At 48.1% G+C, this 27462-nt stretch overlaps 2 protein-coding genes across 7 annotated transcripts in view; one reads left to right on the top strand and one right to left on the bottom strand.

Moving 5' to 3' along the window:
* Nucleotides 1–5856, top strand: part of AKAP9 (A-kinase anchoring protein 9) — a 161265-nt gene extending 155409 nt beyond the window's left edge. For all 6 annotated transcript variants that reach the window (XM_069959453.1, XM_069959451.1, XM_069959452.1 and 3 more), the window contains 8 exons: nt 708–816; nt 937–1119; nt 1823–2011; nt 3120–3352; nt 3437–3519; nt 3901–4030; nt 4863–4984; nt 5375–5856. In XM_069959453.1, coding sequence (XP_069815554.1) covers nt 708–816; nt 937–1119; nt 1823–2011; nt 3120–3352; nt 3437–3519; nt 3901–4030; nt 4863–4984; nt 5375–5418 — 1093 coding nt within the window. In that variant the 3' untranslated portion in view covers nt 5419–5856. The remainder of the gene's footprint in view (nt 1–707; nt 817–936; nt 1120–1822; nt 2012–3119; nt 3353–3436; nt 3520–3900; nt 4031–4862; nt 4985–5374) is intronic.
* A 1369-nt stretch (nt 5857–7225) lies between these two features.
* On the bottom strand, nt 7226–26958 carry CYP51A1 (cytochrome P450 family 51 subfamily A member 1). Its single transcript, XM_069959455.1, has 11 exons — nt 26598–26958; nt 17230–17397; nt 14271–14369; nt 13234–13410; nt 12246–12372; nt 11812–11986; nt 10502–10621; nt 9506–9701; nt 9331–9426; nt 9078–9246; nt 7226–8055 (listed from the first exon to the last, which is right to left on the bottom strand). The coding sequence occupies exons 2-11, from the start codon at nt 17389–17391 to the stop codon at nt 7877–7879; spliced, it is 1500 nt and encodes a 499-aa protein (XP_069815556.1). The 5' UTR covers nt 17392–17397; nt 26598–26958; the 3' UTR covers nt 7226–7876.
* Between the last annotated feature and the right edge of the window lie 504 nt (nt 26959–27462).

The following is a 27462-nucleotide window of genomic DNA, read 5'->3' as shown; positions in this document are numbered from 1 at the left end:
ACGTCAGGGTATGACATGACAGCCGATGATTGGTCACACAGATACGTCAGGGTATGACATGACAGCCGATGATTGGTCACACAGATACGTCAGGGTATGACATGACAGCCGATGATTGGTCACACAGATACGTCAGGGTATGAGATGACAGCCGATGATTGGTTGTACAGTACGTCAGGGTATGACATGACAGCCGATGATTGGTTGTACAGTACGTCAGGGTATGACATGACAGCCGATGATTGGTCACACAGATACGTCAGGGTATGACATGACAGCCGATGATTGGTTGTACAGTACGTCAGGGTATGACATGACAGCCGATGATTGGTCGTACAGATACGTCAGGGTATAACACAACAGCCTATGATCGGTCTTACAGATACGTCAGGGTATAACACGACACCCTATGATTGGTCGTACAGATACGTCAGGGTATGACATGACAGCTGATTGGTCGTACAGATACGTCAGGGTATGACATCAGGCGTCTGTTATGGCTGAGGAGGATGTAATATCTCAGAAGCATTGGTGGTTGTAACTTCTGGACGTTATTGTAGACGTAGATCATCCGGTCATTAGTTCCGCATTGCTGTCCTCCGCCATATTACTAGGCTCATATTACCTATACGGCAACATTAGGTCCTAACACTCGTTCATCGGGATTCTCGCTCTCTATTCTTACATCTTGGATTCTTCTATTGAAGGGCAATGTTCGATGCTGCTGATGATGACGACTTCGCTTGGTCACAAAACGCCATTCAGGAGGTGATGTCACAGCTGGAGCACCTGTCCGTGTTGTCACTCCAGGGTCAGGTATGGTCATCCCTCCCACTATACTGGGGATCTCTCCCCTCCCTATACTGGGGATCCCTCCCCCATACTGGTGATTTTGATTTTTGATTTTGAGATGGATGTTCTTGTATCTCTCACCAGAATTTAGTGATCCCTCCGGGCATTTCAGCCAACACCCTGACCGAGAAGCTGCTGACGCAGAACGCCGAGCTGACCGGCTATGTCAGCAGGTTAACCAACGAGAAGAACGATCTGCAGAACGCCTTACTGAGGCTGGAGGGCGAGATCTCCCATCACAGGGCGCGAGAAGGATCCGGAGACCATGTAGGTGGCGAGGAGCGGTGTGCGGACGCAGGTCGTCATAATCCTGTACCATCCCACCAATAGATAATCATACTTACCAATATTATCCTGGTTAAAGGGATTGTTCACCAAAAAATGTTTCTTTCAAATCAACTGGAGCCAAAAAGTGCCGGAGATTTGTAATTTATTTCTATATAAAAAAAATCTCCACTCCCATACTTATCATCTGCTGTATGTCCCACAGTAGTGGTGTATTCTCTCCAGTCTGACACAGTGCTCTCTGCTGCCACCTCTGTCCATGTCAGGAACTGTCCAGAGCAGCAGCAAATCCCCATAGAAAACCTCTCCTGCTTTGGACAGTTCCTGACATGGACAGAGGTGGCAGCAGAGAGCACTTTGTCAGAAGTAAATTACAAATCTCTGACACTTTCTGGGGCTATCCCTGGGAGGAAGGGGGGAATGTGATTTATCTCCCTATTACCCTAGACCACCAGGGATGCTAAAGTGACTCCTTTACTTTAGACTCCAAGGGGAACAGGAATGACCTCCTCCATCTCACTAGACCACCAGGGAAACCAGGCTTACCTCCTCCATTATAGCAGTATAGGAGTAGATCTCAGCGGGTTTTATTTTAGTGAAGGCCAGAGAAGTCTGAGGATAGAGCTTATAGGCGAGCGACGTCCGGGCTGTTTCTTTGAATTGACCATTTCCATTGTTTCCTCAGTCCACCTGGGATCCTACAATGAACATCAACTCATTCACAGAAGAAAGGGAGGCCTGGAACAGAGAGAAACTAAACCTGCACAAGTCTCTGAAGGAGATGGAGGCCGAACTTTCCAAAGTGAAGGCCGAGCTGAGGAATGAAAGTATTCAGAGAGACCTCGGACGGGACACCGACAATGCGGCTCTGAAGGTAGAGGGAGGCCATCGGGGGTGGGGGGCTGGGTGCAGACCGGGGCTGGGGGTGAGGGGCTGAGTGCACAGTGGTGCTGGGGGTGAGGGGCTGGGTGCACACCGGTGCTGAGGATGAGGGGCTGGGTGCACACCGGTGCTGAGGATGAGGGGCTGGGGGTGAGGGGCTGGGTGCACACCGGTGCTGAGGATGAGGTGCTGGGGGTGAGGGGCTGGGTGCACACCGGTGCTGAGGATGAGGGGCTGGGTGCACACCGGTGCTGAGGATGAGGTGCTGGGGGTGAGGGGCTGGGTGCACACCGGTGCTGGGGGTGAGGGGCTGGGTGCACACCGGTGCTGGGGGTGAGGGGCTGGGTGCACACCGGTGCTGGGGGTGAGGGGCTGGGTGCACACCGATGCTGGGGGTGAGGGGCTGGGTGCACACCGATGCTGGGGGTGAGGGGCTGGGTGCACACCGGTGCTGGGGGTGAGGGGCTGGGTGCACACCGATGCTGGGGGTGAGGGGCTGGGTGCACACCGGTGCTGGGGGTGAGGGGCTGGGTGCACACCGGTGCTGGGGGTGAGGGGCTGGGTGCACACCGGTGCTGGGTGCACACCGGTGCTGGGGGTGAGGGGCTGGGTGCACACCGGTGCTGGGGGTGAGGGGCTGGGTGCACACCGGTGCTGGGGGTGAGGGGCTGGGTGCACACCGGTGCTGGGGGTGAGGGGCTGGGTGCACACCGATGCTGGGGGTGAGGGGCTGGGTGCACACCGGTGCTGGGGGTGAGGGGCTGGGTGCACACCGGTGCTGGGGGTGAGGGGCTGGGTGCACACCGATGCTGGGGGTGAGGGGCTGGGTGCACACCGGTGCTGGGTGCACACCGGTGCTGGGGGTGAGGGGCTGGGTGCACACCGGTGCGGGGGGTGAGGGGCTGGGTGCACACCGGTGCTGGGGGTGAGGGGCTGGGTGCACACCGGTGCTGGGGGTGAGGGGCTGGGTGCACACCGATGCTGGGGGTGAGGGGCTGGGTGCACACCGGTGCTGCTGGAGAAGTCACAACCATAAAGCATTGTGCTGGTGGGTATATGTATAAAATATTGATGCTGGACCTGTCTGTTCCTCATTGCAGAGAGTGTATGGGAAATACCTTCGCTCGGAAAGCTTCCGGAAAGCCCTGGTGTACCAGAAGAAGTATCTGCTGCTGTTACTGGGGGGCTTCCAGGAGTGCGAGGAGGCCACGCTGGCGCTCATTGCCAGGATGGGTGGGCAGCCGTCCTACACCGATCTGGAAGTTATTACGAAGCACTCCAGGGCCTTTACCCGCTTCCGCTCGGCTGCTCGCGTGGCCATAGCCGTATCCAGGTAACTGTGATAACATTGCAGAATACGGGCCCCTTCTTACACGCCGGGCCCGGTTACTTAGCTCTTGTGTTCCACTCCACTCAGGATGAAGTTTCTGGTGAGACGCTGGCAGCGAGCTGTAAGTCCCGGAGGAGTCGCCAACCGCAATGGCTTTGGGCAAAACATCGGTAAGATTGTGGCTTCTGGGTCGGTATCATTGCTATGTGCTAGTGGGGGAGGGGGCTCAGGTCAGCCCCCATGAGGTGTCAGCTGTATTAGACACGTGATATCATCCGGTAGCATAATCCTCCTGGACCCCATTTTCAAACTCTGGCCCTCCAGCTGCTGCAAAACTAGACTTTCCATCATTCCTGGACAACCAAAACTAAAGATTATCTCACATGTCCAGGCATGCTGGGATTTGTAGTTGTGTAACAGCTGGACAGCCTGAGTTTGACACCTGTGCTCTGGAGCCTTCTCCTCTCTATGTAGTTTTGTATCGCTCCATGTCGGGGCCGACGTTATGTACCTTTATGTGTCTATAATGTCGGCTGTTGCATATCATCCAGGGAACGAGGTGAGGACAGATTCCCCGTATCATCCGGCTGGCGGTGGTGACCTGTACGGAGACCAGAGGCTTTCCTGTCGCTCCCGATCCGGCTTTGATTCCCCACAATCCACTGTGAATTCCCAGCACAGGTATTGGGGATGGAGCGATTGGGGAGATGAGCTGCACTGTGTGTGTACCTATGTGTCTATACGTGTGTGTGTGTGTGTGTGTGTGTGTGTGTGTGTGTGTGTGTGTGTGTGTGTGTGTGTGTGTGTGTGTGTGTGTGAGCAGTGTATATAGGTGGGTGCTTACATGGTGAGAGCAGTGTATATATGTGCATGTGTATATATAGAAGGTGTGTATGTATGGATATTGGGTATGTCTGTGTGTATGTGTGTATGTGTGTGTGTGTGTGTGTGTGTGTGTGTGTGTATATATATATATATATATATATATATATATATATATATATATATATATATAATATGTGTGTGTGCATGTATATAGGGTATGGGTGTGTGTATATAGGGTATGTATGTCTGTATGTGTGTTTTTCTTTTATATATATATAATATAGAGATATATATATATATATATATATATATATATACACACACACACACATATATGGTGTGTGCATGTATATAGGGTATGGGTGTGTATATGGATATAGGGTATGTATGTCTGTGTGTATGTATATAGGGTGTATGTGTAAATGGATATAGGGGGTGTGTGTATGTGTATATGGATATAGGGTATGTGTGTATATAGGGTGTGTGTGTATGTGTATATGGATATAGGGTATGTGTGTATATAGGGGGTGTGTGTATATAGGGTATGTATGTGTATATGTCTGCATGTATAAGAGCTCACTTAGGTGTATATCTTCCCATGACACAGCGCTGGTCCTCAGAGTTAATGTGTGACCTGCTCTTCCCTGATTTGCTCAGTCTCGATGATTTATTCTTCCCTCTCGCTCAGGTTTGCGTCCTCTGACCTGAGTCCCTGCTCCCATCTTCAGAATTACGACCCTGATCGAGCGCTCACAGATTACATAGCGCGGCTGGAGGCCTTACAGAAGCGATTAGGAAACGCTCCCTCAGGTAATGTCCTATAGATACGTCCATGATTCATGGTAAAGAACATGGCGGCCATCCTCTTCTCTGTGCAGTAAGTACAAGCACATGATATTATGTGGTTACATAGGAGCTGTCTATAGCACTGAGTCCAGGGGCGTGAGAACTTTCTGATATATGCACCATGGTGACCAATCAGCAGAAACCAAGGAGGAGAGCAGTTCTGCACCTTCATCTTAGAGATTGATGGGGGTCTCTCATATGGCTGAATAATAGGAATGATAGGTACTGTATCTTCTAATGGGGGATGGAGGATTGTCCTGGGGCTGTCAGGATTATTAGAATATTACCGCCCCATCAGCTATTATTGTACTTGGTATTCTGCGTTTCCTAACCGTGATTATCTCTCCCTTGCAGGGTCGAACGCGAACAGCACAACACACTACAGTATACGGAGATAATGCCCCTTTCTGCAATACTTGAATGGCCTTTTGTACCAGTGCGCTGCTTCTGTTTCCCGTATTGTGCATCTCGTGGGACCAACATCCGCCCATCGAACAATCGGACACCAGAGCCCCCCGTCAGGCGGTTTGGGGTCTCCGCTGTGCATATCGGCTTTTTGTGTTTCTTTTTGTAATCAGCCGTCGATGATCTGTACATTATGTGGATTTCTAATTTAAATGATTAACTTATACGTATTTATCGAGGGGGAGGGGGGGTGAAAGGAACTTTTTGGTATCATGGAACTGGAGGTGGAAATGACTGTCACATCTGAGAACATTTGCTACTGGCGATGCAGAATGAACATATCATATGTAGAGACCTATTTTTGTAATGGTAGAAGTTTTGAATTTTATGGGTATTTTGTCAAAGTACTGAAATAAATTTCATCATTTTAATATTTTGAACATTGGCAGTTCCTGCAGATGTTGGTTTGGTGTGTTGTCCCCCCATGTGACTGCTGGACGTGAGGGCAGAATAAGGGGGGTAAAATGCCGGAGCTTCTGCACAATCCGCTACCTGGCAGAATGGAGAGTGCTGTATCTTGATGGTGTAAGGATGCATAGAGCTCACACTCGCCCTTCTGAAGCTCCTATTACACGGGGCGATGTGAAGGTCAGCGCTCGCTTGCTCCTCGTTCCGATCGTCGGGGCAGCCCATAGGAGACCGGGGTGGTCTGCTGCCGCTGCTCCTATTACACAGAGCGACGGCACCAGATCGTTAACAGGCTGATCGTTTGTGTTTCAACATGAAAGACAGCGATCAGTCGACATTGTGCATGTTGGCTGATCGTTGTCTTCTATTACACTAAACGATTATTGGACGTAACGGTCGGTATCTTCCGAATACGGACAATAATCTCGTTGTGTAATAGGGCCTTTAGTCACACCCTAGACCTTGTTCCAGTCACAACGAGATTCTATAGGTAATGGTGACTGTACACAATATTGGTTGCTGTAGCACTGGCTGTCCATGTATTATATAGGGCCACAAGACTACACTGGATCTCGCATGGTTAACAGATTTGGTTCCTCAATCGTTCTTGCTGATAACTGAAATGTTTTGGGCTAAAGAGGCAGTGTCACAAAAAATACATTTTTAAAGAAATTAACGGGTTGTGATTGTAAGCGAATTTGCAATATGCTCTAATTTTTGCTTGTTTAAATCAAGGATTTACATATGGCCACTAGGTGTCTCCCTCCACTGCGCAGGTGTACACCTGCTGCGCGTCCACTTTCAGTTGCAGAGAATCCTGGGGGTGCTCGCATTGTACAGTCAGCTCTCCTGTCACACAGCACCAAAACCTCTGTAACCACACAGTGACATTATGCAAAACACACAGCATTGTCTCCTGGTAAGCTGCAGAGCTGATAATAGAATTAGTAAAAGGTAATAATGTAATTAGTATACGATAATTCCCCTCATGACCTGCATGATGGACAGGGGTCTCTCTTAGTTTGGTCTCTTTTTTTAGAACAGAGAAAAAGAAACCAAATCAGCACAGAGGGAGCTTGGAGCCCAGTGTGACAGAAAGGAGACACCTAGTGGCTGGATGTATAATAGTCATTTAAACCTAGAAAACATTACAAATAAATAGAGTATATTGCAAAGCTGCTCGTGATCACAGACCCTGATAATTTATTGAAATCTTTTTTTGCAACATATATATGCTTTAATATTGGCTACTCATGTTTTTTATTCTTTGTTATTCCCTCTTTTGACCAGCAGGTGTCATCATGTTACTCATGTTTCACAGGATACCGTATATGTGGTGGGCCCAGTCACTTTATTGGAGTGAACATAGTCTGCTCTCAGTTCTTCTATTGCAGGGGTACCAAACCCGCGACCCTTCAGCTGTTGCAGAGCTAAAATTCTCAGCAAGCCTGGACATTAAATGCATTGACAGCACTGACCCCCCCAGTGAGGAGCTTGTGGCTGGCTGCACATATCTGCAAGAGCAGCTAGAAGGTAGCACAATATGAATACGGCACCAATGGAATAGATGGGGAGCTCTATCTATGACATCTCTGTATCCTAGCAGGCCATATAGAAAGGAGTTGTCTTTACAACATTACCCCTTTAAGTCAGTCAGGCCTGCACCCCACAAGCATAGCCACAAATGCCGGTAGTTTTTAGCACATGTAACTTTTCAGCTGTTGCAAAACTACAAATTCCCAGAATGCCTGGCCGCCTGTTAGAGACCACTATATAGTCCTAGTATATAATATCCGGAGAATAAAGCAGCTTCACATGGCGGTAATTACACATTATTTACAGCCATATAGACATACAAAATCCAAACAAAACCTCTGACCTTCCCCCCAATTTACACAGTAATATTTCATTCTATAAAATACAGGACATGTACAGTAGTGACCCCCAGTAATGTACAATGGTGCAGGAATCCCTGTCGCTCCCTCACACCTTCCTTCTCTTATATCTGATGATGGGGTTGTTGGGCGTATGGATCATCGTCGTGTAATTGATTGTAGGGAAATATCCGTCTACAAGGTCAAATTCATACAGACGCAGCATGGTGGACCAGATGGTTTTTATCTGACAGTAAGCGAAATTCTCCCCGATGCATCGATGGCGGCCTGGAGACGAGAACAGCAAATCACCTCAATCCTATTACATTAACGTATATAATCCCTGACAGAACCAGTGTATCCCTGTGGGGTCCAATTTGTTGCTATTCAGCTGTTGTAAACCTGCTGGGAGTTGTAGTTCGCTGCCCGCTTTGGGGTACAGGTTCTCTGAACCTGCACTACATCCCTGTATAACAGACTGACGTCTGGTCTGTCCCTATATTATTCTGCCCTAACCAAGTACATCAGGGCGGGGTGCTTTCCCAGGATTATATAATGCCTCCTTCTACAAACAGCGCCTCTCTTCAGGCTGTGTACACAGAAAGATGATCTGACAAAGATTTGAAGCCAAAGCCAGGAACAGACTATAAACAGAGATCGGTAATAAAGGAAAGCCTGATATTTCTCCTCTTTTCAAATCCATACCTGGCTTTGGCTTCAAATCTTTGGCAGATAATCTGTCAGATAATCTTTGTGTAAATGGACCCTAGGGTATTACAATTTAGCTCCATTCACTTAAATGGAACCAAGCAGCAATACTACACCCAAACTGAGGACAAGAGTTGTGCTGTTTCTAAAAGAAAGAAAGAAACCATGCTTTTCAAAGCCTAAATAACCCCTTTAATGAAAAGTTATAGAACTTTATTAAAGAAAATTACATTTACAATTTTTTTTTTTTTTTTACATTGAATGTCAGCAGTAAGAGGCAATGCAGAATCTCTGCTGCCCCCCAGTGGCTAAATCAGGAACTGCAGGGCAGCTCAATCCCTGGCTCTGGCTCAGTAACATATCACTAGTGCTGCTGTATGCGGATACTGCGCCTACCCTCTATTTTTATTCACCAGAATACCCTTTAATTTGATGCAAATTTTATCTATATATTTTTATATTTATGAAATCTGCAGAAAATTAAGTACGTGTGAACATGCCCTAAATGTGGCAGCTGAGAGAGAAGTGAGGAAGTAGGGGTGAAGTTTTAAGTGTTTTTTTCAAGGTCATTCACTTTTTTTTTTTTTTTTTTTTTTTTTTACCTGCTCCAAAGGGAACATAGGCGAACTTCTCCCCTGCCGCGGGATTTTCATGGAGGTAGCGGTCAGGATTGAACTCTGTGTTCTGCACCCAGGTATCCTTGAGCCGGTGGTTGACGGTGGGAGACACACACACCTGATGTCCAGGAGGGATATTGTATCCTGCAGCAGTCTATAAGGGGAACAAGACGACGAAAGTCACTCTCTCTGCTCCAGATCCCTACCGCCTGCATCCAGCACTGCCCCGGGCACTGACCTGCAGGGTCCTCGCCATCCTCATCATTGTCATTATAGGGGGTCGCAGCCTTAGGGTCTCCTTAATGCAGCGGTCCAGGACTTGCAGGTCTTTCAGCTGTGGACAGACAACTGGTTAATAATACATTGCAATGTTATAGGCCAGCATTGTCATTGTCAGGCAGCGAGCCCCTCACCTGGTCATAGTTCAAGGGTGGGAAGTCCTCCCCGCACACCGCCTTCTGCTCTGCAAAACATTGAGCTTGGATAGACTTGTGCCTGGCCAAGAAGAAGCCCAACCAGGCGCTGGTGGTGGAAGACGTGTGTTGTCCTGCCAGTAACAGCCCTATCAGCATCCCGGCTATCTCATCATCAGTGAGGGGGGTGCCGTCCCTGCAGGGGTGACATCCGCCATAATAATACAGCTGTGCTCACAATGTCCTATCACAGACCAACACCAATCTACCATAATACAGGCTGGACAACCCATTGAATCCATGCTTATTGCCTACAGGAGAAGGGCCTGGCTGAAAGCTTCACTCTCCAGTCTGCTGCCTTTATCTATTCTGTGCCAGCAAATGGAGATCTAAGCAAGCCGGGGAGTCAAGCTTTTGGTTAAAGGGGTAGTCCGGCAGGGGAGGCATTTTTTCCTGACACCGGGGAGTAGGTGGCTGAGGGAAACGACGTCCACGCGGGCCCGAGACGTGACATTTCAGGTCTGCTCAGATCCCGCCTCTGTCACTGACTAACTGAGCGGACCTGAGACGTATCATCTCGGGCCAGGAAGGGGCTGGGGACCGGAGCGCAGCGATGCGGGACCCACCACTGAAACTGGGGAGGTGAGTGGACGTAGTTTCCCTCAGCCACCTACTCCCCGGTCCCAGGGAAAAATGCCCCCGCCGGAGTACCCCTTTAAACACTTCTCCTGGCTCTATCCAACCATGGATGAGGATCTGATCTTGCAGACCCAGTCAATATTTTTTTCTATTTAATTAAATAGCATCAAGCACATCTGTGATACAGAACAAGAAAAAAAAAAGGAAATTCACTGTATACAGAGGATCCAACAGTTGTGAAACTACAACTCCCATTGTGCGAGTGATAAGTGTTGTAGTTGTATACGAGCAGGATGGTCGCAGGCTGGAGATCACTGCTGTACACAGGCGGAGGGGACAGAAACCACAGTCACATACTTGTAGGTGGCGTCGATCAGGGTTTGCAGCATGTCGTCCTCCCTGTCCTGGGACTGTCTCCGTTTCTGGATCACCTGGTAGAAGATGTTCTTGATCTCTCTGTGTGCTCGGTCTCTGCGTCTGCACAGAACACAAAGCTGGATCACAGCGTGTAACACATCATTCATAGTTATGGGGAAGATATAAAGGTTCCACTGTGTCTAATAGTAAGAGCCCCCCCAGTATGCCGGCAGGAAGCTACCACCAGAGCCATATGGGAAAGTTTTCCCATCATAAGCCGGGAGTCTGTAGTCAAGGGTTACGGGGGGGGGGGGGTCGCCCTAAAATGTGTGCTAACATGATGTACCCTTAAAGGAGATCTGGATAGTAAGGGGTGTACAGTAGATGGTGGGGACCCTCACTGTTTGGAGGGAATCTGTCAGGTGAGTACCAGGTACAGGCAGATAGGTCATAGGGAGATAAAACACATGACACCTTTCTCTTTGCTGGTGGTTATTTACAGAGATTTAAAGGGGAACTATCAGCAGGTTAGAGGAATCTAACCTGCTGATCTGTCCTTATTGCGTATGGGGCACCGAGGAGGAAGGTAAGACACATCCTTTCCTCCCCCCGTTCCTGTGCTGTTAGCAGTGTAATCTTTGGCCCGCTGCACCGTTAGAAGCACTGCCCGCCCCCAGACTCCAATCCAGCCTGCCCGCTCCATTGATTATCATTAAGAGGAGCGGCTGGCTATGCGCTGTGCTAACGGTGCCCCGGACCGAGGATAACACAATGCTAACAGAACTGGAAGGACACAGAGGAGGAAGGCAATAGACACACTATCCTCCTCTGCGTCCCTGGGATATCAGCAAGTTAGATATTCGTTACAACCTGCTGATAGTTCCCCTTTAAAACTGCGTTTTCCCTTGGAAGTTGAGATGCCACAGAAGTGAAGCTGAGCCCCAGCATGCATGCCTCCTCCCCCACCTCTCAGTCAAGACAGGAAGGAGGAGGCGTGCATGCTGGGGCTCAGCTTCACTTCTGTGACACTACAGCTTCCAAGGAAAGATGCCATTTTAAATCTGTTCAAATAACCACCAGCAAAGACAAAGGCGTCATGTATTATATCTCCCTATCACCAATCTGCCTGTGTCTGCAGCTCTGTACCTGGTACCGACCAGACAGATTCCCTTTACCAACCCAATTGGAATAAATTAATGCAGTAGTTGGCACAGTGCCCCCATGTGTGCGTGGCTGTGTTTGGTACTGCAGTGAGGTGACCATCCCCCCGGGGGCCCTGACTGAGCATAGGAAATAGGTTTTATTGATACCTGAAACTTGGTAATGGCAGCCACCCAGGAAGCAGCCAGGCCGCATGTGTGAAGCCTCCGTCCAGGTCGGCGTAGAGCTGCGCCACTCTCTCATCTAACATGCTGCGGATCTCCTTGCCGTGCAGGCAGCGGCTGGCGGTCAGGATGATCAGCTCTGACAGCGCCTCAAACAGGTCTGAAGGAGAAGAGCACAATGTATGGAGCCCATCACATGTTATCCTGGACTACGGTACTAAATGGTGGCAGTGGGCGGACTGGGGGTCAGTGCAACAATAATAACTGGGGGGGAGTCAGTAATTATAAACCCAAGTGGGGCCCCCGACTATAATAGATCAGGGTTCCCATCTTATGTGGATTGACCCCATGTAACTCCTCTGTGTTATGGCCAGTGCCGGGCTCTGTGCCCCCATAGTGTATATAGGAATCCTCCTTACTTGCCACCCCGCTCTCTCCCCAGCGCTTGAAGTACTCCACCGTCTCCTCCTCCATCATCCTCACGTGTGTCTTGAAGTGCGCGATGTTCAGACCCGTCTTAAACATTTTCTTCTGTTCTAAAAAGATCTATGAAAGGTAAAAAGGAACAACATGAATGATACATGATAGGCTGCAATCACATATACACCACGCGCACAGAGGTGTCCTTCCCTCCCTATGGGTTCTTATTATTAAAGGGGTACTGCAGTGAAAAAAATCAACTCATGTTAGAAAGTTATACATATTTGTAATTTATTACTATTTAAAAATCTGCAGTCTTCCAGTACTTATCAGCTGCTGTATGTCCTGCGGGAAGTGGTGTATTCTCTCCAGTCTGACACAGTGCTCTCTGCTGCCACCTCTGTCCATGTCAGGAACTGTCCAGAGCAGGAGAGGTTTTCTATGGGGATTTGCTGCTGCTCTGGACAGTTCCTGACATGGACAGAGGTGGCAGCAGAGAGCACTGTGTCAGAATGGAGAGAATACACCACTTCCTGCAGGACATACAGCAGCTGATAAGTGCTGGAAGACTGGAGATTTTTCAATAAAAGTAAATTACAAATCTATATAACTTTCTGATACCACTTGATATGAAAGGAAAAGATTTTGTGTGGAGTACCCCTTTAAAACAAGGGGGCAAAACTAAGGGGGAAAATGTGGCCAAACAATCCTCCTGGCATCCTGGATTTATGCCCCTCCAGGCAATGTATGAAGGTCCTTCTGCACCTCACTTGGGGGTCACCGAGTTCTTCAATACGACCGTCTGCATGTTTGTCTGCTGTGGGCTTGATTATATGGGCGTGGCTAACATGGCCACACCCACAAATTAAAAGCAGGCTCCATGTGGCCGTGTAATGCACAGGACACGTTCTGCTGCCATCTTGAACCAATTTCCATTCAAAGAAAACAAACCTGGTGAGTAATCATCAATAAATGCAGATTTATTACCGGGTTGGGGACATCATAGGCGACTCCCTTCCCGAACACGGGGGTGGTGAGCCGGGAGTACACGTCCTCTGCGTTCAGATCCTCATTCTTGCTGTTAAAGAGTAACGCCGCCGCATCGCTGCCAACCAAGTAGGTGAAGGTTTTGCCCACCATGGTAAAGCTGAAGACCGGGCCGTACTGAAAGAGAAAGACGGACATGTCTATGAGCAGAGGCGCCCCCTGCAGGATGGCATGAATAAGGATTGTCCAGGTTTAGAAAAATACGGCAGCTATCTTCTATAAACAGCGCCACTGTTGTCCTATTGTTGGGTGTGGGTATTGCAGCTCAGTTCCATTAAAGTTAATAGAGCTGAATGGTAATACCCCACACAACCTGAGCACAGGGGTGGCGCTGTTTATGTGAAGAAAACAGTAATTTTTTTTATTTTATAGAAAATACCTTCAGTTCTATATAAATAAGAGGATTTCATTTATAGCATCAGCGCTGCGTCATTATTAACCCCTACAGTATAATGGCCGCTGCATTTGCCAGGGAAATCATCAGCTGCTCATATTCTCTGCAGCGACCACTAAAGGTGACATGCGGTATTACAAATGAGGCCTGATCATACTATACAGTCTTCCAGTACTTATCAGCTGCTGTATGTCCTGCAGGAAGTGGTGTATTCTTTCCAGTACTTATCAGTGCTCTCTGCTGCCACCTCTGTCCATGTCAGGAACTGTCCAGAGCAGGAGAGGTTTTCTATGGGGATTTGCTGCTGCTCTGGACAGTTCCTGACATGGACAGAGGTGGCAGCAGAGAGCACTGTGTCAGACCGGAGAGAATACACCACTTCCTGCAGGACATACAGCAGCTGATAAGTACAGGAAGACTGGAGGTTTTTAAACAGAAGTAATTTACAAATCTGTATAACTTTCTGAAACGTTGAAAAGTTGATCTGAAAACTTTTTTATTCTCTGGAGTGCCCCTTTAATAATTGATGGGGGCCGTGTACCTGTCATGGCCGCCTGATTCCCATGTACGGCTCCTCACTCACCTTTTCATAGGCTTTTTCTAGAAATTCAATTGGACTTTTCCCGAAAGATATGGCGTGTCCCAGGAAAGGGATGTGGGATGAGATGTACGGGGGATATTTCTGCGGAGACAAGAAAACATCAGTGAGAAGATGTTATAACGTGCGAGTTATTATATAGCCACAGCAAACAGCTCCTCATAGCTCAGCTTCCTGAAAGGGACATATAGGATGGTCGGTGTGATTACTGAAACGCTACAGGAGATAACAAAATGGCCGCCAGACCACATAGTTACCAACATTAGAATTTTTTTTTCCAGGGACATGTCAGCGTTGAAAAGGGGTGTGGCTTATTGTGGGTGTGGGCTCGGTGGGGTGTGGCCTATTATGGGTGTGGGTTAAAAATTTTCCAGTTAGAATTTACAGTCATAACCACACAAAAGGAGCATTACACACCCCAGTATATTAAACACCCCAATATAAAGACCCCAGCATATTACACACCCCAGTATTAGGTCCCCATTATATTACACACCCCAGTATTAGGTCCCCGGTATATTACACACCCCAGTATTAGGTCCCCAGTATATTACACTCCCCAGTATTAGGTCCCCAGTATATTACACACCCCAGTATGAGGTCCCCAGTATATTACCCACCCCAGTATATTACACACCCCAGTGTCAGGTCTCCAGTATATTACACACCCCAGTATATTACACACCCCAGTGTCAGGTCTCCAGTATATTACACACCCCAGTATATTACACACCCCAGTGTCAGGTCTCCAGTATATTACACACCCCAGTATGAGGTCCCCAGTATATTACACACCCCAGTATGAGGTCCCCAGTATATTACCCACCCCAGTATATTACACACCCCAGTGTCAGGTCTCCAGTATATTACACACCCCAGTATATTACACACCCCAGTTTCAGGTCCCCAGTATATTACACACCCCATTTTCAGGTCCCCAGTATATTACACACCCCATTTTCAGGTCCCCAGTATATTACACACCCCAGTATATTACACACCCCACTCAAAGAAGGCTGAGACTCAGAGCTAGCATTCTTCTGATTGACTGTACATACTGGTAGCTTGTACCCATATGAAGCAGCTGCACCCCATATCATCATACTACTACTACTTCTTCATCCTACTACTCCTCCATCATCATATTACTACCCCCTTCATCCTCCTGCCCTTCCATCATCATAGTACTACCCCTCTCATCCTCCCCCTTCATCTGTATTTAAAACAAAAGAAGCTATACTTACCTCACCAGTATGGTTCCTCTAGTATAGGTCCCCAGTATATTACACTCCCCAGTATTAGGTCCCCAGTATATTACACACCCCAGTATGAGGTCCCCAGTATATTACCCACCCCAGTATATTACACACCCCAGTGTCAGGTCTCCAGTATATTACACACCCCAGTATATTACACACCCCAGTGTCAGGTCTCCAGTATATTACACACCCCAGTATATTACACACCCCAGTGTCAGGTCTCCAGTATATTACACACCCCAGTATGAGGTCCCCAGTATATTACACACCCCAGTATATTACACACCCCAGTTTCAGGTCCCCGGTATATTACACACCCCAGTTTCAGGTCTCCAGTATATTACACACCCCAGTATTAGGTCCCCAGTATATTACACACCCCAGTATATTACACACCCCACTCAAAGAAGGCTGAGACTCAGAGCTAGCATTCTTCTGATTGACTGTACATACTGGTAGCTTGTACCCATATGAAGCAGCTGCACCCCATATCATCATACTACTACTACTTCTTCATCCTACTACTCCTCCATCATCATATTACTACCCCCTTCATCCTCCTGCCCTTCCATCATCATAGTACTACCCCTCTCATCCTCCCCCTTCATCTGTATTTAAAACAAAAGAAGCTATACTTACCTCACCAGTATGGTTCCTCTAGTCCCCCAGAGACTCCTCTCTCCATAATGGTCTCCACAGAACAGGATATCTGCCCATAGCAACCAATCACAGCTCAGCTTTCAGTTCTCACATTGCTCTGATAAGATGTAAGCTGAGTTGTGATTGGTCACTATGGGCAGATATCCTGTTCTGTGGAGACCATTATGGATCCCAATATCCACTGGGATCAATAGGGTCTGTCATGTAAAGAATCATATGGACGATCCTGTCTTACATTGTCTTATACAAGTTCTTTCTATGGCTCAATCTTCTGCTCTGACCCCCATGCTTTACACTGCAGCCTTCACTACCCATCTAAATGGGTTGTCTAGGCTTTTACATGTCCGCTTTCTTCCAGAAACAGCGCCTTTACTGTCCTCAGGCTGGGTGCGGTATTGCAGCTCAGTTGTACTAAAGTGAATGGAGCCAAGTTATAATACCACACACAACCTGAGGACAAGGGTGGTGCTGTTTCTAGAAGAAAGCAGCCATGTTTTATACCCCTTTAAGCATGAGAGCAGCAGGAAACCAGTGCACAGAGAGTTTAATTCCCTTACAACATAGAGGGAGTGATTATAAACTCCAAGCAAATATAATGATCCAGTGTAGGCCACCATACACACCAGACGTGTGTCTGTCAAACCTGTCCACCATCTAATGCAGTATTCCCCAATCTGTAGCTCTTGAGCTGTTGCAAAACTACAACTCTCAGCATGCCCTGAAAGCATCAGCTATCCGGGCATGATGGGAGTTGTAGTTGTGTATTGGATGGAGAGTCATTGATCTTCTTCGGTGTATAGGTTTCTTCCATCTTACACTCTCAGGCGTGGAGTCTCTAAACTGAACACATGGACACCCAGCAGAACGGAGCATCCATGTGCATAGGGGGTGCTGATGGCTGAATGAGTGAGTGTCTCCCTAAACAGTCAAAGAGGGTATGGAGAGATGCATTATGGGTACATAGTAATAGTCACCATATCATAGACCATAATACAGCCATATACAGGACGGTGCCGCAGACTCACCAGGTTATCCGGCTCCACCGTCTGCAGGTGCTTGAAGGCCAGTTTAGACAGATATGCGATGGTGAGGAGGAAGGCGCAGGGCAGGAGAACCTTCGAGGCTACACTGCCCCCCACTGCCTCCTCTAGCAGGGCGCCCCCTGCCTGCCACAGACTCACCAGCATGGCTACCTAGAGATAAAGATATGGGGGTTACCAGAGCTGCAGCCGCTGCCACCGGGGAAGCGTAAAAGCCCTGAGACATCAATGGCAGAGATCAGCATGTATGTACCCTGGTGAGGATCAGCATGTATGTACCCTGGTGAGGATCAGTATGTACCCTGGTGAGGATCAGTATGTACCCTGGTGAGGATCAGTATGTATGTGCCCTGGTGAGGATCAGTATGTATGTACCCTGGTGAGGATCAGCATGTATGTACCCTGGTGAGGATCAGTATGTACCCTGGTGAGGATCAGTATGTATGTACCCTGGTGAGGATCAGTATGTATGTACCCTGGTGAGGATCAGTATGTATGTGCCCTGGTGAGGATCAGTATGTATGTGCCCTGGTGAGGATCAGTATGTATGTACCCTGGTGAGGATCAGTATGTATGTACCCTGGTGAGGATCAGTATGTATGTGCCCTGGTGAGGATCAGTATGTACCCTGGTGAGGATCAGTATGTACCCTGGTGAGGATCAGTATGTATGTACCCTGGTGAGGATCAGTATGTACCCTGGTGAGGATCAGTATGTATGTACCCTGGTGAGGATCAGTATGTATGTACCCTGGTGAGGATCAGTATGTACCCTGGTGAGGATCAGTATGTATGTACCCTGGTGAGGATCAGTATGTACCCTGGTGAGGATCAGTATGTATGTACCCTGGTGAGGATCAGCATGTACCCTGGTGAGGATCAGCATGTATGTACCCTGGTGAGGATCAGTATGTATGTACCCTGGTGAGGATCAGTATGTATGTGCCCTGGTGAGGATCAGTATGTATGTACCCTGGTGAGGATCAGTATGTACCCTGGTGAGGATCAGTATGTATGTACCCTGGTGAGGATCAGTATGTATGTACCCTGGTGAGGATCAGTATGTATGTACCCTGGTGAGGATCAGTATGTATGTACCCTGGTGAGGATCAGTATGTACCCTGGTGAGGATCAGTATGTATGTACCCTGGTGAGGATCAGTATGTATGTACCCTGGTGAGGATCAGTATGTATGTGCCCTGGTGAGGATCAGTATGTATGTGCCCTGGTGAGGATCAGTATGTATGTACCCTGGTGAGGATCAGTATGTATGTACCCTGGTGAGGATCAGTATGTATGTGCCCTGGTGAGGATCAGTATGTACCCTGGTGAGGATCAGTATGTATGTACCCTGGTGAGGATCAGTATGTATGTACCCTGGTGAGGATCAGTATGTATGTACCCTGGTGAGGATCAGTATGTATGTGCCCTGGTGAGGATCAGTATGTATGTACCCTGGTGAGGATCAGTATGTATGTACCCTGGTGAGGATCAGTATGTATGTACCCTGGTGAGGATATGTATGTATGTACCCTGGTGAGGATCAGCATGTATGTACCCTGGTGAGGATCAGTATGTACCCTGGTGAGGATCAGTATGTATGTACCCTGGTGAGGATCAGTATGTATGTACCCTGGTGAGGATCAGTATGTATGTGCCCTGGTGAGGATCAGTATGTATGTACCCTGGTGAGGATCAGTATGTATGTACCCTGGTGAGGATCAGTATGTATGTACCCTGGTGAGGATATGTATGTATGTACCCTGGTGAGGATCAGCATGTATGTACCCTGGTGAGGATCAGTATGTACCCTGGTGAGGATCAGTATGTATGTACCCTGGTGAGGATCAGTATGTATGTACCCTGGTGAGGATCAGCATGTATGTACCCTGGTGAGGATCAGTATGTATGTACCCTGGTGAGGATCAGTACGTATGTACCCTGGTGAGGATCAGTATGTATGTACCCTGGTGAGGATCAGTATGTACCCTGGTGAGGATCAGTATGTATGTGCCCTGGTGAGGATCAGTATGTACCCTGGTGAGGATCAGTATGTATGTACCCTGGTGAGGATCAGTATGTACCCTGGTGAGGATCAGTATGTATGTACCCTGGTGAGGATCAGTATGTACCCTGGTGAGGATCAGTATGTATGTACCCTGGTGAGGATCAGTATGTACCCTGGTGAGGATCAGTATGTACCCTGGTGAGGATCAGTATGTATGTGCCCTGGTGAGGATCAGTATGTATGTACCCTGGTGAGGATCAGTATGTACCCTGGTGAGGATCAGTATGTATGTTCCCTGGTGAGGATCAGTATGTATGTACCCTGGTGAGGATCAGCATGTACCCTGGTGAGGATCAGTATGTATGTGCCCTGGTGAGGATCAGTATGTATGTACCGTGGTGAGGATCAGCATGTACCCTGGTGAGGATCAGTATGTATTGTGCCCTGGTGAGGATCAGTATGTATGTACCGTGGGGGGTGCGGATTCAGCAATGTACCCTGGTGAGGGATCAGTATAGTATGTTCCATGGTGGGAGTCAGTATGTAATGTACCGTGGTGAGGATCGAGCATGTACCCTGGTGAGGATCAGTATGTATGTACCCTGGTGAGGATCAGTATGTTCCCTGAATGAGGATCAGTATGTAGTACCCTGGTGAAGGATCAGGGTGATGTAATGTACCCCTGGTGAGGATCAGTAATGTTCCCTGATGAGGATCAGTTATGTAATGGTTCCCTGGTGAGGATCAGTATGTTCCATGGTGAGGGTCAGTTATGTTCCCTGGTGAGGATCAGTATGTATTGCCCTGGTGAGGATCATATGTACCCTTGTGAGGGGATCATATGTACCCTGGTGCGGATTCAGTATGTATGTACCCTGGTGAGGATCAGTATGTATGTACCCTGGTGAGGATCAGTATGTATGTACCCTGGCCAGTATGTATGTACCCTGGTGAGGATATGTATGTATGTACCCGGGTGAGGATCGGCATGTATGTACCCTGGTGAGGATCAGGCATGTATGTACCCTGGTGAGGATCAGTATGTACCCTGGTGAGGATCAGTATTATGTAACTCCCTGGTGGAGGATCAGTATGTATGTCACCCTGGTGAGGATCAGTGGTATGTAGCCACTGGTGAGGATCAGTATGTAATTGTACGCCTGGTGAGTGATCAGTATGTAGACACTGGTGGAGGATCAGTATGTATGTACTGTGAGGATCATTGCCCTGGTGAGGATCATATGTATGTACGCCTGGTGAGGATGCAGTATGTATGTAACCCTGGTGAGGGATCATGTATGTATGTACCCTGGTGAGGATCAGTATGTATGTACGCCTGGTGAGGATCAGTATAGTATGTGGCCCTGGTGAGGATCAAAGTAGTATGTAACCCTGGTGAGGAATCAGGATGATATGTAACCCTGGTGAGGATCAGTATGTATGTACACCCTGGTGAGGATCAGTATGTATGTTCCCTGGTGAGGATCAGTATGTATGTCCCTGGTGGAGGATCAGTATGTATGTACCAGTGGTGAGGATCAGCATGTACCCTGGTGAGGATCAGTAATAGTATGTTCCCTGGTGAAGGGATCAGTATGTATGTACCGTGGTGAGGATCAGCATGTCCCTGGTGAGGATCAGTATGTATGTGCCCTGGTGAGGATCAGTATGTATGTACCCTGGTGAGGATCAGTATGTACCCTGGTGAGGATCAGTATGTATTACCCTGGGTGAGGATCAGCATGTACCCCTGGTGGAGATCAGCATGTATGTACCCTGGATGAGGATCAGTATGTATGTACCCTGTGAGGATCCATATTATGTACCCTGGTGGGATCAGCAGTGTATGTTCCCTGGTGAGGATCAGTATGTATGTGCCCTGTGTGAGGATCATATGTACCCTGGTGAGGATCAGTATGTACCCTGGTGAGGATCAGTATGTACCCTGGTGAGGATCAGCATGTACCCTGGTGAGGATCAGTATGTACCCTGGTGAGGATCAGTATGTATGTACCCTGGTGAGGATCAGTATGTACCCTGGTGAGGATCAGTATGTACCCTGGTGAGGATCAGTATGTATGTACCCTGGTGAGGATCAGTATGCATGTTCCCTGGTGAGGATCAGTATGTATGTACCCTGGTGAGGATCAGTATGTATGTACCCTGGTGAGGATCAGTATGTATGTACCCTGGTGAGGATCAGTATGTACCCTGGTGAGGATCAGTATGTATGTACCCTGGTGAGGATCAGTATGTATGTACCCTGGTGAGGATCAGTATGTATGTGCCCTGGTGAGGATCAGTATGTATGTACCCTGGTGAGGATCAGTATGTATGTGCCCTGGTGAGGATCAGTATGTTCCCTGATGAGGATCAGCATGTATGTACCCTGGTGAGGATCAGTATGCATGTACCCTGGTGAGGATCAGTATGTATGTACCCTGGTGAGGATCAGTATGTATGTGCCCTGGTGAGGATCAGTATGTATGTGCCCTGGTGAGGATCAGTATGTATGTACCCTGGTGAGGATCAGTATGTATGTACCCTGGTGAGGATCAGTATGTATGTGCCCTGGTGAGGATCAGTATGTATGTACCCTGGTGAGGATCAGTATGTACCCTGGTGAGGATCAGTATGTATGTACCCTGGTGAGGATCAGTATGTACCCTGGTGAGGATCAGTATGTATGTACCCTGGTGAGGATCAGTATGTATGTACCCTGGTGAGGATCAGTATGTACCCTGGTGAGGATCAGTATGTACCCTGGTGAGGATCAGTATGTACCCTGGTGAGGATCAGTATGTATGTACCCTGGTGAGGATCAGCATGTACCCTGGTGAGGATCAGTATGTATGTACCCTGGTGAGGATCAGTATGTATGTTCCCTGGTGAGGATCAGTATGTATGTGCCCTGGTGAGGATCAGTATGTATGTACCCTGGTGAGGATCAGTATGTACCCTGGTGAGGATCAGTATGTATGTACCCTGGTGAGGATCAGTATGTATGTACCCTGGTGAGGATCAGTATGTATGTACCCTGGTGAGGATCAGTATGTACCCTGGTGAGGATCAGTATGTACCCTGGTGAGGATCAGTATGTATGTACCCTGGTGAGGATCAGTATGTATGTACCCTGGTGAGGATCAGTATGTATGGTGCCCTGGTGAGGATCAGTATGTATGTGCCCTGGTGAGGATCAGTATGTAGTACCCTGGTGAGGATCAGTATGTATGTACCCTGGTGAGGATCAGTATGTATGTGCCCCTGGTGAGGATCAGTATGTATGCCCTGGTGAGGATCAGTATGTATGTCCCTGGTGAGGATCAGTATGGATGTACCCTGGTGAGGATCAGTATGTATGTACCCTGTGAGGATCAGTATGTATGTGCCCTGGTGAGGATCAGTATGTATGTACCCTGGTGAGGATCAGTATGTATGTACCCTGGTGAGGATCAGTATGTATGTACCCTGGTGAGGATATGTATGTTTTTTACCCTGGTGAGGATCAGCATGTATGTACCCTGGTGAGGATCAGTATGTACCCCTGGTGAGGATCAGTATGTATGTACCCTGGTGAGGATCAGTATGTATGTACCCTGGTGAGGATCAGTATGTATGTGCCCTGGTGAGGATCAGTATGTATGTACCCTGGTGAGGATCAGTATGTATGTACCCTGGTGAGGATCAGTATGTATGTACCCTGGTGAGGATATGTATGTATGTACCCTGGTGAGGATCAGCATGTATGTACCCTGGTGAGGATCAGTATGTACCCTGGTGAGGATCAGTATGTATGTACCCTGGTGAGGATCAGTATGTATGTACCCTGGTGAGGATCAGCATGTATGTACCCTGGTGAGGATCAGTATGTATGTACCCTGGTGAGGATCAGTACGTATGTACCCTGGTGAGGATCAGTATGTATGTACCCTGGTGAGGATCAGTATGTTACCCTGGTGAGGATCAGTATGTATGGTGCCCTGGTGAGGATCAGTATGTACCCTGGTGAGGATCAGTATGTATGTACCCTGGTGAGGATCAGTATGTACCCTGGTGAGGATCAGTATGTATGTACCCTGGTGAGGGATCAGTATGTACCCTGGTGAGGATCAGTATGTATGTACCCTGGTGGAGGATCAGTAATTATGTACCCTGGTGAGGATCAGTATGTTACGCCTGGTGAGGATCATATTATGTTGCCCTGGTGAGGATCAGTAATGTAGCCCTGGTGAGGATCAGTATGTATGTACCCTGGTGAGGATCAGTATGATAAACCCTGGTGAGGATCAGTAGGTATGTACCCTGGTGAGGATGAGTAATGTATCCCTGGTGAGGATCAGTATGTATGTACCCTGGTGAGGATCAGTTATGGACAACTGGTGGAGGATCAGCATGTACCCTGGTGAGGATCAGTATGTATGTGCCCTGGTGAGGATCAGTATGTATGTACCCTGGTGAGGATCAGCATGTACCCTGGTGAGGATCAGTATGTATGTGCCCTGGTGAGGATCAGTATGTATGTACCGTGGTGAGGATCAGCATGTACCCTGGTGAGGATCAGTATGTATGTTCCCTGGTGAGGATCAGTATGTATGTACCGTGGTGAGGATCAGCATGTACCCTGGTGAGGATCAGTATGTATGTACCCTGGTGAGGATCAGTATGTTCCCTGATGAGGATCAGTATGTATGTACCCTGGTGAGGATCAGTATGTATGTACCCTGGTGAGGATCAGTATGTTCCCTGATGAGGATCAGTATGTATGTTCCCTGGTGAGGATCAGTATGTTCCCTGGTGAGGATCAGTATGTTCCCTGGTGAGGATCAGTATGTATGTGCCCTGGTGAGGATCAGTATGTACCCTGGTGAGGATCAGTATGTACCCTGGTGAGGATCAGTATGTATGTACCCTGGTGAGGATCAGTATGTATGTACCCTGGTGAGGATCAGTATGTATGTACCCTGGTGAGGATCAGTATGTATGTACCCTGGTGAGGATCAGTATGTATGTACCCTGGTGAGGATCAGCATGTATGTACCCTGGTGAGGATCAGCATGTATGTACCCTGGTGAGGATCAGTATGTACCCTGGTGAGGATCAGTATGTACCCTGGTGAGGATCAGTATGTATGTACCCTGGTGAGGATCAGTATGTACCCTGGTGAGGATCAGTATGTATGTACCCTGGTGAGGATCAGTATGTACCCTGGTGAGGATCAGTATGTATGTACCCTGGTGAGGATCAGTATGTATGTACCCTGGTGAGGATCAGTATGTACCCTGGTGAGGATCAGTATGTATGTACCCTGGTGAGGATCAGTATGTATGTACCCTGGTGAGGATCAGTATGTATGTGCCCTGGTGAGGATCAGTATGTATGTACCCTGGTGAGGATCAGTATGTATGTACCCTGGTGAGGATCAGTATGTATGTACCCTGGTGAGGATCAGTATGTATGTTCCCTGGTGAGGATCAGTATGTATGTTCCCTGGTGAGGATCAGTATGTATGTACCGTGGTGAGGATCAGCATGTACCCTGGTGAGGATCAGTATGTATGTTCCCTGGTGAGGATCAGTATGTATGTACCGTGGTGAGGATCAGCATGTACCCTGGTGAGGATCAGTATGTATGTGCCCTGGTGAGGATCAGTATGTATGTACCCTGGTGAGGATCAGTATGTACCCTGGTGAGGATCAGTATGTATGTACCCTGGTGAGGATCAGCATGTACCCTGGTGAGGATCAGCATGTATGTACCCTGGTGAGGATCAGTATGTATGTACCCTGGTGAGGATCAGTATGTATGTACCCTGGTGAGGATCAGCATGTATGTTCCCTGGTGAGGATCAGTATGTATGTGCCCTGGTGAGGATCAGTATGTACCCTGGTGAGGATCAGTATGTACCCTGGTGAGGATCAGTATGTACCCTGGTGAGGATCAGCATGTACCCTGGTGAGGATCAGTATGTACCCTGGTGAGGATCAGTATGTATGTACCCTGGTGAGGATCAGTATGTACCCTGGTGAGGATCAGTATGTACCCTGGTGAGGATCAGTATGTATGTACCCTGGTGAGGATCAGTATGCATGTTCCCTGGTGAGGATCAGTATGTATGTACCCTGGTGAGATCAGTATGTATGTACCCTGGTGAGGATCAGTATGTATGTACCCTGGTGAGGATCAGTATGTACCCTGGTGAGGATCAGTATGTATGTACCCTGGTGAGGATCAGTATGTATGTACCCTGGTGAGGATCAGTATGTATGTGCCCTGGTGAGGATCAGTATGTATGTACCCTGGTGAGGATCAGTATGTATGTGCCCTGGTGAGGATCAGTATGTTCCCTGATGAGGATCAGCATGTATGTACCCTGGTGAGGATCAGTATGTATGTACCCTGGTGAGGATCAGTATGTATGTACCCTGGTGAGGATCAGTATGTATGTACCCTGGTGAGGATCAGTATGTATGTACCCTGGTGAGGATCAGTATGTATGTACCCTGGTGAGGATCAGTCTGTACCCTGGTGAGGATCAGTATGTATGTACCCTGGTGAGGATCAGTATGTATGTACCCTGGTGAGGATCAGTATGTATGTATGTACCCTGGTGAGGATCAGTATGTACCCTGGTGAGGATCAGTATGTATGTACCCTGGTGAGGATCAGTATGTTCCCTGGTGAGGATCAGTATGTATGTGCCCTGGTGAGGATCAGTATGTATGTACCCTGGTGAGGATCAGTATGTACCCTGGTGAGGATCAGTATGTATGTACCCTGGTGAGGATCAGTATGTATGTACCCTGGTGAGGATCAGTATGTACCCTGGTGAGGATCAGTATGTTCCCTGGTGAGGATCAGTATGTATGTGCCCTGGTGAGGATCAGTATGTATGTACCCTGGTGAGGATCAGTATGTATGTACCCTGGTGAGGATCAGTATGTATGTACCCTGGTGAGGATCAGTATGTATGTACCCTGGTGAGGATCAGCATGTATGTGCCCTGGTGAGGATCAGTATGTATGTGCCCTGGTGAGGATCAGTATGTATGTTCCCTGGTGAGGATCAGTATGTATGTACCCTGGTGAGGATCAGTATGTATGTACCCTGGTGAGGATCAGCATGTATGTGCCCTGGTGAGGATCAGTATGTTCCCTGGTGAGGATCAGCATGTATGTACCCTGGTGAGGATCAGTATGTATGTACCCTGGTGAGGATCAGTATGTGCCCTGGTGAGGATCAGTATGTATGTACCCTGGTGAGGATCAGTATGTATGTATGTATGTACCCTGATGAGGATCAGCCTGCACTCCCCCTGCCGTTGTGTATACATGTATATAGCCGAGTACCTGCTCAGTGGATGCGGACGATGCTTTGCGGCTCCTGCGATCACTTGGAGGGATTCCTCACTCACTCACTCAGGTTTTGCAGCAGAATGACAGTGGGCGTGGCTTAGTGATAACAAGTTGTCACCGGTCTCCACCCCCTTTCAGGCCTTGCTTCTTCACTATCGCCCGTATATAGAGGCCGGGAGTCTGCCCGCACGGCGTATATAAGGGCGGACAATAACGGGGGACACCGGGGAAGAGAAACGCTACATAGCATCCTATGGAGGGCGGGGACTAGGATTACCAGGGGCGGGGCCAATATGGCTGGCGGGCGGGGCCTGTCACCGGCAGCTCCTGTGCCGTTTCTGAACGCCGCGCTCTGATTGGCTGGCTGCGGCTGAACTGATGTCTGACTATGTGACGTCACATGGTCACCGCTGCTGCAGCTGGTCAGCGTGGAGCGCGACGTCAGTGTCATGGTGTGAGGCGGAGGGGAGTGTACACACCTGTGTGTGGTGCGGTACCGCCTCACCTGACATCAGTATATCCTCAATATATACACACATACCACCAATATATCCTTACATACCAACAATATATACACATATACCATCCCTATATACTTATATACCACCGATATATACTTACATACCATCACATCAATATATACTCATATATCATCAATATATACACATATGCCACCAATATATCCTTATATACCACCAATATATCCTTATATACCACCAATATATCCTTATATACCACCAGTGTAATATAAAACAATATGACTATTCCGGTCACTGACAAATCCCTTAAGATTTTTACAGCTGAATAGATGAGCTCTCCGTGTATATACAAATATACAATACATACAGATCCAGAGCAT

Source organism: Dendropsophus ebraccatus, chromosome 2, assembly GCF_027789765.1.
Source record: "Dendropsophus ebraccatus isolate aDenEbr1 chromosome 2, aDenEbr1.pat, whole genome shotgun sequence".
NCBI lineage: Eukaryota > Metazoa > Chordata > Amphibia > Anura > Hylidae > Dendropsophus > Dendropsophus ebraccatus.
The sequence above is the reverse complement of the archived record's forward strand: the minus strand, read 5'-3'. Positions and strand labels throughout refer to the sequence as shown.